Source organism: Macrotis lagotis, chromosome 7 (assembly GCF_037893015.1).
Source record: "Macrotis lagotis isolate mMagLag1 chromosome 7, bilby.v1.9.chrom.fasta, whole genome shotgun sequence".
Taxonomy (NCBI): Eukaryota; Metazoa; Chordata; class Mammalia; order Peramelemorphia; family Peramelidae; genus Macrotis; species Macrotis lagotis.
The window spans coordinates 66,024,377-66,038,084 of NC_133664.1; the positions used below are offsets into that span (position 1 = coordinate 66,024,377).

Below are 13,708 nucleotides of genomic sequence, written 5' to 3' on the forward strand. Positions count from 1 at the left end.
ATATGTCTCATAGTTCAACAGCTAGATGACCAAGGAATGGCATAAAAAGACATCCTATAGGAAAATATGTGATTGGAAAAGGAGGTGGGATAACACATAATGGGCATGATGAAATGTTTCACTGATAATTCAGGAAGGCCTAAATGAGCACTAGATAATTCGGGAAGGCCTAAATGAGCACTAGAGCTCTTCAACCTATGGGATATACATGTGGGATTACATAGGTGAGAATAATACATGGTTAACAAGGAAATACCCACCTCGGTCAGGCTGGATTTGAACTCAACATTGCCCATTTTGGTCATCATTAGCTAAGCGGGAGACTTTGTGGAACTTTTCAGTTCTTCTTGGAGCTAGCCCCTAGAGTTTGGTTCATATTAACCCCAGATTAAAACCCAAAACAGCCTTAGAATCCAGAATCTTTTGGAAATTCTAAAGGGCCTAAGAGAAGATATTTATTTGGGGGGGGGGGATTTTTTACCTTCAAGGCTGAGCTACATGAAGGGCTAGGACACCTGACAGGGGTAGTTCATCCAGACATTTGACCTTAAACTGTGCTTATGTCCATATTTCTTTCTTTTCAGATGGAGCAGACATGTGACGATATAGACCAAATGTTCAGCAATTTGCTGGGAGAAATGGACCTGTTGACCCAGGTAAATCACTCTTTTAAAAAAAACTTTCAAATAACATTAGAAAAAAATCAAATGAAGTTTTAAGGTAAGGAGTGAATAATCTTTCAAAAAATTAGAAGGTAAAAACCTATCCTTCATGGCATTCTAGTAAATATGTACTATGATCATTTGTGCTAAGAAACAACAAGAAAAAAGTAAAAGTGGAATAATTCAAACCATCAACATAATCCTTTTGCTCATTGGCACCCTATGGCCCTAACCAATTACCAAATGGCCCCTAAAGCAGAGCTCTTCAGTAATTGCATTTTCCAATTCTATCCTTCACCTTAAAAGCCCCAAGGCCTGAGATCAACAAAACATTAATTTGAAAGTTTAACTCAGAATATTGCAGCTTTATGGATAAAAATAAATGCTAGCAGCGTATGTCCCATTACTATCACAGTTTAGGAAGACCCTTTTGAAAAGGTGAAGTTTTACATTTTGTCCTATAAACTCCTGGAGGATGACTCACAAAAGTTTCCCAACCATAAAGGCTTTCATAGAACATTCTCCATAGTCTCTTTTTTCCTAGATATATTCATTTTAAGTCATGAGGAGAAATGAGGGAGTAGGAGATGAAAGTTTCTCTCCCTTCTCTTTGCTTTACCTAACTATTCCTGCTTCTCCTTAACTTCCAAACTGTCCTTTGTTCCCCAAATTATTGAAACTTTTGAATGGACAATTAATTCAGATTTAAGCTTAAGACTGGGGACACCACATATCAAAAGTATTAAGAGTCAGGGGAGGGTGCCCTTCAACTTGGGAATGACTGAACTAACCATGGTATATGCTTGTAACATTATTGTTACAAATGTACCATTATTGTAATAGATGAAGAGAGGTACAGTTTCAGAGAAACATGGGAAGAATTGTGTGGAATGATAAAGAGTAAAGTGAGCAGAAGCAGGAGAACAAGTATATAAATTAACAGAAGGAAAAAGAATAGTTATTTTGAAGAAAAAACTTGAGTGGAGGAAGAATAGGACATAGTGGCTATCTTCAGATATTGAAGAACCATTTTTCTGGAAGAAAAAATAGCTTTGCTCTACCTGGTCTCAGAAGAGCAGAGGGAAGAATCTTCAAAGTAGCTAATTTGAAATGTCAAAAGGAAAAATTTTCTTAAAACTAGAATTATTCCTAAATTGGACATAGTAGTGGATTTTTCCTCATTAAAAGTCTTCAGGCAAAGTCTGAAGAACCACTTTTGGATATATTATGGATGTAATTCCTGCTATGGTACATGTTTGAGGGGGAATTTCTGAAGTCAGAGTTTGCAAATCTTGAGGTTCTGGGATTTAATTTGCTTTTATGCAAGATCTTGTTTCAATACACAAAAGAGAGTATAATTGAAATGACAGAAATCACATCTACACTTATCTCTTCCTCATCATGAACATTTTTCCATCATAGTTTCAATATATCATGAGTCAAAAGAAGGAATTAAATGAGAATTTGGGGGGGTTGTAGAAGAAGCAGAATTCACACAAATACCAGCAGATGACACAGAAACTCATAATTGTACATAGATATATGCATAGTTTTACATAATGTCAGCCTATTTTATGTTATAATAATTCAAACTTCTCTGATTTTAAGGGAGGGTCAAAATATCGATTTTCCAGAACACAGGCGTGCTACATTACTAACTCCTGCAATGTGGAAGGGATAACTATGCTAGACTACTGGTACAGAAGCCATATATAATTTTAAAAGCTTAAAATATAAAATTTAAAGAACAAAATCAAATCACTTTCCAATGACAACAAATAGCTCCTTATGAATTTTGGTTTCCTTCCATAGCTTAAACTCTCCTTTGCACCAGCATGCTATCATAATGCTCAGATGTAGTTTGCATTCTGAAGGAGCTCTTAATTTATATCAATGATTAGGTTCTCATCCTTTCTACCTCTTCATAAATTCCCTCCCAGGATGGGAATGTGATTCCTGAGAATGGCCACTTGCTTCTTCACACTCAACTTTTCCTTATTTAAAGAATTATTCTTGGAAATTTATTTAAATATTTCAAACTTAATTGCTCTAGAAACTAATTTAAGCTGTAATTTTCTTTTCTTTTCTTTTAAAAGACCATAAGAGTAATTTTATTCAATTTGTTAGGAGAGATTGGATTTTCCCTTCTACCAAAGTTTATTGAAAGCTTCCAGTAAATGGTAGAAAATTACCCAATTGTAATTCTATTCCAAAGCTAGGAAGAACTTTGGATATCACCTGGTACACACAGTCCAATAATTTTGCCAATAAGAAAGGTAGGATGAAAAGAGATGAAATAAAGTACCCAAGATCATATATCCAAAATACCCAAGACTGTGAGTAGAGTAACTGGAACTACAATTCAGATATTCTGTCTTGATGATCCAAAACTATGACACTGCACTTTGAAGGGAATCATTGCTTATCTGGTCATTTCCCCCCTTCTAACTGTTAAAAGCTTTAATTTTCTACAAGGAAGCAAAATGCATGGAACCATTATAACCAAAGGGCTATCTTTAAGGATTTACCACATTGATTGTTTCCCAAGAATATAATATTTTGGGAGAGACAAGTATGAGCAGAAAATGTTCACTTGTGGAAACATACTCCATAAGGACTGTAGCATTACTAGTGCCTCTTTTTGTTCTATTTTTAACAGAGTTTAGGGGTTGAAACTCTTCCGCCTCCCATGCCTGACCCACCTGCTACAGAATTTAACTACAGTGTTGGTTTTAAAGATTTAAATGGTAAGTACACATTTTTTCATGAATAATATAATTGAAATGAAGATGTTGACTAAAAATCAATTTGGACAAATTTAAGGCAAACAAGAATAATTGTAAAAGATTAATAAAATGAAATCATATATTAATCTTAGTTATGGAGATGAGATACAATTTCAGCTATTAAACAAATAAAAAATTGTTGTGGAAAAGGTAAGATTTATGATGTACACAAAAACTAAATATTTCTTTATAAGAAAAAGTAATATAAGCAAGACAAAAAAAACTGGAAAAATATTTAAAGCTACTATGGTAAACCTTTAAAGTTTTGGAATGCAAAACCTAAACCCAATTACTTATAAGAGCAAAGGATATAAACAAACTATTGAAAAAAAGTAAACAAAAAAATTTTTGTAATCATCTGGAAGATATTCAATTTCACTAATAATCAAAGAAATGCAAATTAAAGCAACTCTGTGGTACCTCTTCTCAATCCCTGGCAAAAAAAAAAAAAGTTCAAAATTAGAAAACTTTGGCGCTGGCCAAGTTTGAGAAAACATATTTTCCTGATGTAATTGAGAGCTGATAATCATTTTGGAGAGCCCTTTGAAAGGCTAGTAGAAGAATCCTTAAAAAAAATAGTCATACCTGATTGGATATTAGTCTGTGTGTGTGGAAGGAAGAGGGATATATTCATATTTATATGTGTGTTTGTGTGTGTGTGTGTTGTGTGTGTGTTTTAGCAACATTTTTTTATTTAAAAGAATTTGAACTAAAATGTACAATGAGAAATGATTGAATAAATTAGCATATTAATGTCATGAAATGATAGTAACTAATTAAGAATGACAATTATAAGGCATATCTAAACATATTTATATAAAGTAACTAAAAGCAAAGAAAAAATCAGATAAGCAGCATAGTAACAACTAAGATTGTTTAAAATGGAAAACGTATATGTAGGAGTGAATAGACAAAAAAGAAAGTTAAACAGAGACATGGGGGAATTACCACATAGTTGTTATGGACATTTTAGGCATAGAAATTAATATATTCAAATGTAAATAACTGTAAAATGTGTTTTATTGACTCTGCCAATGTTTAAAATTGAGTTTATGACTAATTACAAATTTGTTCCATTTAAAAATCTACATTGGGCCAAAAAAAACCCTGAATGTTGTAATTATTTAAATAAATACTTGTTCTAAAAAAAATACATATGGCTTCAATCTTTAAAAAAAAGATTTTGAAATTCAAGAGCAAGATCCAAAAAAATTGTAAACTTTAATTAAAATAATAGAGAAATGTTAGTAGGGTTTTAATTCCCTGATTTTAAATTTATTAACCTATTACTATTGGTAATTAAAGAGTATGTCAATTTGAATAAGTAGAAAGGTTATCTGTATTATAAATTTTTTAAAAAATATAGAAATATAGTGGGGGGTTAGTGTAACTTAAAGGCCTATATATTAAAATGGCAATTAGATTAACCAGTTGTTAACAGTTTATGTACCTTTGAGTCAATCAATCAACAAGGATTTATTTAGCACCTATTATGTGGCAGGCACTGTTTTAGACTGTGCAGACAAATGCAAAGAATAAAATAATTCTTATTGAAAGGATTTTACATTCTAATGAAGACACCAAATGCTTATATATATATATATATATATATATATATACATGAAAATACATGCATATTTGTGTATGTATATACATTTATATGTACAACCTTTTATATTTATACTTCATAAGCATAATTTTAAAGTACATTTTCATAGTATGGAAGAAAAGGTTTTTAACAACTACAGAAGGGAACAAGGAAAGGCATCATGAAGAAAGACCTCTATAATTGGCAAAAATTGTTTATTGGGGCAGCTAGGTGAAGCAGTGGATAGAGCACCAGCCCTGGAGTCAGGAGGACCTGAGTTCAAATCCATCCTCCGACACTTAATAATTGCCCAGCTGTGTGACTTTGGGCAAGTCAAAAATAATTAATTAGTTTATGATAATTATTAGAATGTAAATATACTTCTAAACTGATAATAATTTATTTTTAGATACTTAAATATCTTGTTTATATTTATATATATATATATTTTTTTATTAAGATTCAGTATTTCAGGGGTCATTTTTTTGAGGTCCTTGGGCAAGTCACTTAACCCCATTGCCTTGCAAAAACTAATAGAACAGAGAGAGAGAGAGAGAGAGAATTAGCCTCTGAATTTAGCTAAGCTCATTTTCCTATTATAGACTTCTATCTCTGGACCTTTATGGCATGGCAAGATTTATTAGAGATTTACAGTTCACTAATATAACCTTGGAGAATCTTATTGATAAACTCATTTTTCTATCTTCTCCAATGTTTTTCATGCTCCATCCAGGTGTGTTAGGCCACACAGAATTGCCATTTATTTTTTGCATATGGTACCCTGTCCCAGAGTACTCATCACTCCCATTCTTTCTTGGAATCCATGTCCATCATTGTTAAAAAAAAAAAAAACTTTGCTTATATCTAATTTTCTTAAAGCTGTTTCTCAGTAGATAAGAGGTCAAAAGATATGTGCATTTTTCAAGAATATTGTATACAATGCCTTGGGAAGGGGGCAGAGATAAGGGAAAGAGGTAGAAATATGTGGAACTCAAAAGTTTACAAAAAGATGAATTCTGAAAGCTATCTTTGCATGTAATTAGAAAAAATAACATTTAAAACAATGATATACACAATGACTATAAATATAGGTAGGTGATCTCTGATAACTGTAACAAACAGTCTTGGTACCTTAAATTAGACAATGAAGAGTATTACTCTCACTGGGAATGCCAGGGATCTATGGTGGCAAAATGTTTTATGTTTTCGAACATAGCTTGCATGCTGGCTAATATGTCTTAATTTTTAGTTAATTGATTTTAATTAATTCTTTCTTACAAGGGAGGGTTTATTGGTGGAAGGAAGGGGGAATGTGATAAGAGAGAAGGAGACAGGTTTTAAATGATGTGGAACTGACTGGTATAAAAACACAAAGCATCATTTAATCTTTTTTAACTCTCTTCAATCCCCCAGCACTTTTGCTGTAGCTCCTAGTCACTGAATTTTTGTCAATTGCCTATTTTAACGATTTCCTAAAGTACTTTTTAAAATTTTAACAGAATCATTAAATGCACTGGAGGACAATGACCTAGATGCTCTAATGGCTGATCTTATAGCAGACATAAGTGAGGCAGAACAAAGAACCATCCAAGCCCAAAAACAAGCTTCCCTGCACCAATCAAATACAACGTCTCAGTCATCATCAACCCTGGACAATGGAGCTTCCTTTGATTATAAAACAAATTTTACCACTACTGGAATTATCCATTATGAAGATGAATTGCCTCCCCCACCTGCTGACCCTGTATTAGACCTTCCACCCCCTCCACCTCCTCCTCCTGAACTTCTCACTCAGGTAAAGTTGCCCATCAATATACATTGATTCCTAGCATTAATATTCTTTAACTTTTATTATAATTTTTGCTACATCATCTCTTATTCAAATCTGTGATTTCACTGATGTAGGATAGTGATGACAAATTCAAATAGTAACAGGAGTCACTAAGCCATGTATCCTATGGGATTTGTAAAATCATATATTAAAATTATTATGCTTTATTGGATTTTTATTTATGTCAAATATTTACCAGTTATATTTTAATCTGGTTCAGACTGTACTTGGGAATGTTTTGGGTCACACAAGTGGTTAGCAGACTGTGTTTGATACTTCTAGGAAAAAACTGTTCCTCTGCCCATGCATATTAGCGGCTGTTTCGGAATATAGGGAATTAGAAAGTTGCTTGGGACACAGATTAAGTGACTTTCCTGGGATTGTGCTGCCAGTGTATACCAGAGGTAGGGCATAAACTGAGATCTTCCTGATTCCAAACTACCATTATATCACACTTCTATATAAAAAAGGGAGGAAGGAAGGAAGGAAGGGAGGGAGGGAGGAGGGAAGAGGGAAGAGAGAAAGAGGGAGAAGTTTTTAAATGATGACTGTGTGCTGGGTAATTTGAAAAACATTTTACAAAAATATTATTAGATTCTCACAACAACCCTGTGAAGTAGGTGCTACTATGATCTTTATTTTATAAACGAGAAAACTGAGGCAGACAGAGGTGAAATGACTTGCCCTAGATCACACAAATAGTGTCTAAGTTTGGATTTAACTCATTTTCCTAACTCCAGGCCTAGCATTCCAACCATTGAACCATCTAGATATATTGTTACTAACTATAATAATAGTTAGCATGTAGAATGACTTAAGGTTGGCAAAATGCTTTGCACAGAATTATCTCCTTTTATCTTTTCAGCATGCCTTTGATGTAGATGCTATTATCTCTATTTTATAGGAGAAGAAATTGGGGCAGAGTATGGTCATGTAGCTAGTAATGTCTGAGGCTAGATTTGAACTCGAGTCTTCCTAACTCCAAGTCTGGAATGCTTTCTCTCTTTCTTATGCCACTTAGTTACCCCCTAGATTCATCCCCTAGCTACCCATATTAAATCAAAGAAAGCTTAGGTAGCCCCCTCCCTCCTCAAAGGTCACAATATGATGACTCAATGATATCTTCTGCTCTGAGGATGCACCATATCTTAAGACCTCCAAGACCTCTATTCTTATCTAAAAGTGTTTAAGCTATGATTTAGAGTGTGTGCCATATAAAGGATGAAGAAGAATATGTAACTTAAGCACTTAGGATTTCAGAATCTTAGATCTGTTGGGTTGCATCTGAGTTCTTAAATAAATAACAAGATAAATTTGAAAAGTCCAGTCAAAACTCTATTTCCAAAACTTTGGATTATTTCAACATTTTCTCTCTTTTTGTCTTCTCTAAGCTTTTTTTCATCAGTCATTCCTTCTTTCAACTTTAATTTTTTTTTTCTCTCTTGGCTCCTTTCCTTCAGTCTACAGACTTGCTAAGGTCTCTCCAATGCTAAATCAAAAACAAAACAAAACAACAAATTCCCTTTAAATCTACTAATATCTAATTATTATTTCAAAGTTTTATTACAAAGCAACCTCAATTTGCTTTGCCCCCAAAATTTTCTTTCTCTATGATCACCAGTGACCTCTTAAATGCCAAACCATTAGCTTCCTCAGCATTCTTTTTGACCTTTGTGTAATACTTGAATGTCTGCTGCTACTACCTCTTTCTGGATACTGCTTCCATTTTGCTATATTTTCCTTATTTTCCAACCTAACTGAAATGGACCTTTCCTAGATTTCTCTTCTATCCTTATCAGATTCTACCTTTTATTATTTATTATATATGTAATGTTCACCCATATATGTAATGTTCACCTATTATTTGTAAGTTTTCTGAAGACAAAGACTATGTCAATTTTTTATAATGTTATTAGTATCTTGCACATAGTAAGAATTTACTTTTGTTGAACTCAATATTAAATCATATATAAAAATGTCAGAAAATTGTCAGAAAAAAATTCCCAATTTCTAAAACACTCAAATCTGGAAACCTTACAACCATAAGTTACTTTCATATGACTTTCTTATAGATTACCATTATTATGTTCCTCAAAAATGAAGTCCATCAGAACCTGTAATACTGAATCCCTGAAAAAAATTGCAAAAAAGTTCAAAAGCAAAACCCGTGATTTATTAACAAAACATTGTAACATAGCCAAATACTGTAGCAAGACATTAAAATTTGTCAACTACTATAAATAGACATAGAATCAAAGCAAAAATGAAAACAAATTTTATTTTGAAAAATACATAATTCAAGTTTATAGTTTCACAGATTATATTTCTTTTAAAATTTCTTAAAAGTTAAATAAAATGTCTGGCATTTTACTTATGGGGTTTGTTCCTCCCCATTTTTACTTTTATATAGAACTTTTATAAGGTGAGGCAAAAATCTCCTGTGCTGAAAATGGTTTAGATGTCATAATGAATGAGACATGTAGATGAATCCATGAGCATGTGTGGGTTATTTGGCTATTTTCAGCATTTATTTTAAGTATTAAAAGTATTTATGTCTTGAGAATATTCATCATCTGTTTTTTAGAACTTTGATTTACTTGTATAATACACTGATGGATGTTTAGTGGAAATATGTTTTTAATCACGTCAAAATTTTTCTTTTGATGCTAAATATTTACTACTTATTCATGGTTTCTTTTATGTAAGACACATGGATAAAGACAAATTTCATAAACAATTAACTAACTGTATGTTCACAGTAAAGAGACAAAGGTTTCAAGATGTTATCTTTTCCTTATATTTTCTGAGGCAATTATTTAGATGCTGTCCACAGACAGGGTCAGATTTATGTACCTAGATAAGTTGTACCAACAGAAAGACTGGCTAGGAAACAGAATCATCTTTATAGAAGTCTCTTCAAGGGCTATAGTAATATATCTTTTTATTTCAATCTCCCCTCTATTTTTCACTTACAGAAAAAGAAAGAAAATCATAGCAATAACCTCAATTTTTAAGAGCCCAATATCTATAAAAACTATATAACCTAAATATAACTATATAAACTATAGAACTCTGTATTTTCAAAGAGAAAATAGCTTTTAGCCTTCAAAAGAAGGAATAGTGTCTATATGTGTGAGTCACTGCATTTATAATTAGAAATGACTAGCTTTTATCAGAGAAGTTATACTATATGTTCAAATAAGTGCAAAGTAGTAATGGCATAAAATATGTTATCTCCTCATGGAGAGACCATTTATAAAGATAAAGACTTTTTCCTCTTTCTGATTAGACTTAAGGAAATAAGGTTTTGGCATGGGGCCACTGCCCTTTGTTCCCTGAAACCCTTTCTGACTCCTTATAAGGGGCTACCTCATGAGTACAAGGAAATTATTGAAAGGCTTATTCCAAGGGAACCATGAAGGGCTAAAAGATTCTTTCAGAAGTCTTCAGACTATAGTTCTTTTTTATTTTGCCCCCCCACACATCAAGCATTAAGATACATTATTAGGAAGTGATCTTGCTAGAGTGGAAAGAGTATCCCCTCTGCAGTTGAAGAATTTGAGTTCAAATCTCACCTCTGAAACTTACCCTTATAACTTTGGACAAATTATTAAACCTTCCTGTACCTCAGTTTACTCTTCTACAATATAAAAGGTTTGGACTAGATGTTCTCTGGTATTCCTTCTAGATCTATGATCATCTGTTCAAATAGACTCTTCTATCTTTGGTGAGAAATATTGGAAATGTGCCTTACTGCCAAGGAACTAATTATATGAAAAAATGTAATTGCCATTGGTGTCATTAATATGTTCCCACTTCAAGTGAACTGTATAATATCAGCATTTCAAAGACCCATGATTTTGTTAGCTATAATAAACATCACTTGGTTATTCATTCAAAAAACACAAGTCACTATTATATGTCTATTCTTTTCACGAATTTAGAACTCAATCCCTTTTGTTTTCATGAGTTGCTTTCTACTGTTGAGTGCAGAGGTAATATGTCATTTTTGGAAATCTTTGCTACCAAGTGTTAAAAGTGTTTGTCCAGTGTTAAAAGAACCACACAAGACAGTCTTTGCTATACCATCTAATATCATAATTATCTTGTTTCTTGGACACTAAGTGGTTTAGTGAATGAATTGGTGAATGACTGAATGAATGGGAAAATAGAGTCTGAGTAGACCATGATGAAGTGATTCTTTTCAAGTAGGAACTTCAGCAAAATCTATTATGATTCTATAGTGTTAGGAAATGATTAAACAGGGAAGGTAAATACTAGCATTACCTGTTCATCATAGTGTTTGGGAACAAGTGGTTGATATTTCAATAAGTTTTCTGGAATCCAAAGAACCAGGAAGCTCTAATGACCAAAACTATTTTTCTGTAAGGATTTTAAATAAACAATAACAATGGAATTAATTCAATATAGATGCAACTTAATTTCTATAATTAATTTATTTATCTGCTATAATCATGTTATGTCATATTAGTATCTGCTGTAGAATCATTGTCCATAGAGATGATCTGAAGGCATTGAGATATCCTAAAATTCTCTCCAGCTCTTTAAAAATTAATTTTACACATTTTTAGAAGTGTGTTTATTAATATGTTGTAGTTCTTTGAAAATTGGTGACTGTTAGAATGTGTGTAGTCATACTGAACTAACCAAGATATTAAATTAATCAGAATGTTCCATTTTCCGACAATTCTGGATTAACAGAATTGCCCCATTTGTGTCTCTTTTGAAGTTCCTTTTACTTTGTTCTTTTCCACAGAACAGCTTCAAATGCAGTCAAGGTTTTAAAGAAGATCTCCCTGATCAATCTAAATCTGCAGGGCCTTAGAATTCCAGTTCTCAAGATAAAAACAAAATATAACATATTGACCAGGAATTATTTTTCCACTGCTCCCTGCCTACTCACTTGGGTTTATTTCCCTATTTTGTTGTTGTCTGCTCTATTTGCAATTTTAAAAGAATTTTAAGACCTGTTAGATATAACTGAGTCTTTACAAAGAGTGGTCATAGTATAGCCAATGATTGGCTTCCATATTTAGATTGGATGAAAGGATATTCCTCGAAATCTAAATCTGAAGTTGTATTATAGAAAAGAAATTTTGTAAGGGGAAATAAATGGGGTAATTGTGTTATTACTAAATTAAATTTAGTGTATAGTTTTTATATATAGTTTTTATTTTTATTCTTTATATTCTGAAATGTTTATTGATGATGATTAAGTTTGTAATAAAAATACTTTAAAAAAGATGTCTCCGTATTATGACCTTTTGTCAATACATAGCACCAATTCTCTCATGATTACTGATATTCATCAGTTCTATATAAAGGCTTATGTTGAGTGTCTTACTGTTTCTATAGGAAGAAGAAGAAGCACAGGCTAAAGCTGATAAAATCAAACTTGCCTTGGAAAAACTGAAGGAAGCCAAGGTTAAAAAGGTAATATATACATACATATATATATATATATATATATATATATATACATATATACCCTTTATCAAAAGTTTAATAATTCTGTTTCATTATCTTTCATACTAAAATGAGCATTTTGGAATATTACTTTCTAAATATTTTGCCATCAAATTTCCAGGGATAAATAAAAGTTATTTGCATTTTTTCCATCTCTGCAAGTTGAGGAATGGAGTATTTGCCTAGTAATCATTTTCTTGAAGAGAGAAACTTGAAGTGAGCCAATATCTTCTCTTTGTCATAGTTGAATGCCTACAATACTTGTTTATACCACCCATTTCACATGAATCACTGCTTGGCTAAGTAGTTATGATATGCCTATTTTCTCTCTCTACAGTTAAGTGAATAGCTTAGGGAGTAGGTAGTTATACTTTGAGTCCAAATAACACTTGGTATAGACCTAGCATAGTAGCATCAGTAGTTGTTATAGCAGTGATGGTAGAGATTATGGTAGTAGCTATGTTGAGTATGGTAGTGATAGTTTTGGAGATGGTGGTGGTGGTAGTAGTAGAGGTAGTGACAGTGGTGGTAGTAGTAGTTATGGAGGTGGTGGTAACAGTAGAGGTGACAATAGTGGTAATTGTGTAAGTGGTGGTGATGGTGGTGGTGTGGTATTAATGCTGATAGCAGTAGTAGTGGGGGTAGTAGCTATGGAACTGGTGGTGGTGGTAGTAGTGGTGATAATAGTGGTGATAGTGATCATTATAGTGGAGGTATTAATAGTCTGGAGATGGTGGTAGTAACTGTAATAGTAGTAGTGATAGTTGGAATTGTGGTGGTGGTGGTAATAGCAGTAATGGTTGTGTTGGTGGGGGTGATGGTAGTAGTAGTAATAATAATGGAGGTAGTGGCTATGGTGGTAGTAATGTGCTACCAGTATGCTATAGCAGCATTGGTGGCGCTAGCAGTGGTAATGATGGTAGTGATGGTGGTAGTGGAGGTAGTAGTTTTTTGGAAGTGGTAGTGGTGGTAGTAGTCAAGTAGTGGTGGTAGTTGTAATTGTAGTGGTGGTGATGGTAATAGCAACAGTGGTGGTGGTGGTGGTAGTGCTTTAGTAGTGCTAATGGCTATTGTACTAGTAGTAATGGTTGTATTAGCAGTACTTATAGTATTAGTACTAATTAATCCTTGTAATACTTGAAGTATTAGTACTAATAACATGATCTAGAAAGCCCAATGAATAGTGGTGTATTTGGAGTCATGAAATCTAGATAGCACAGTGAATAAAGTGGTGGGTTAGGAGTCATGAAGGCCTGAGTTCAAATTCCACCTCAGACTCTGTACTTAGCTATGTGACCCTGGGCAACTATTGTTCCTTTCTCCCCCTTGTTTCCTCATCTTTATATTGGGCATA

At 33.0% G+C, this 13,708-nt stretch overlaps 1 protein-coding gene across 1 annotated transcript in view; it reads left to right on the top strand.

Moving 5' to 3' along the window:
- The window catches only part of APBB1IP (amyloid beta precursor protein binding family B member 1 interacting protein), a 119,646-nt gene that overhangs the window by 42,245 nt on the left and 63,693 nt on the right, over positions 1-13,708 (top strand). The window contains exons 2-5 of the mRNA XM_074193028.1: positions 585-656; positions 3,322-3,409; positions 6,536-6,831; positions 12,244-12,321. Coding sequence (XP_074049129.1) covers positions 585-656; positions 3,322-3,409; positions 6,536-6,831; positions 12,244-12,321 — 534 coding nt within the window. The remainder of the gene's footprint in view (positions 1-584; positions 657-3,321; positions 3,410-6,535; positions 6,832-12,243; positions 12,322-13,708) is intronic.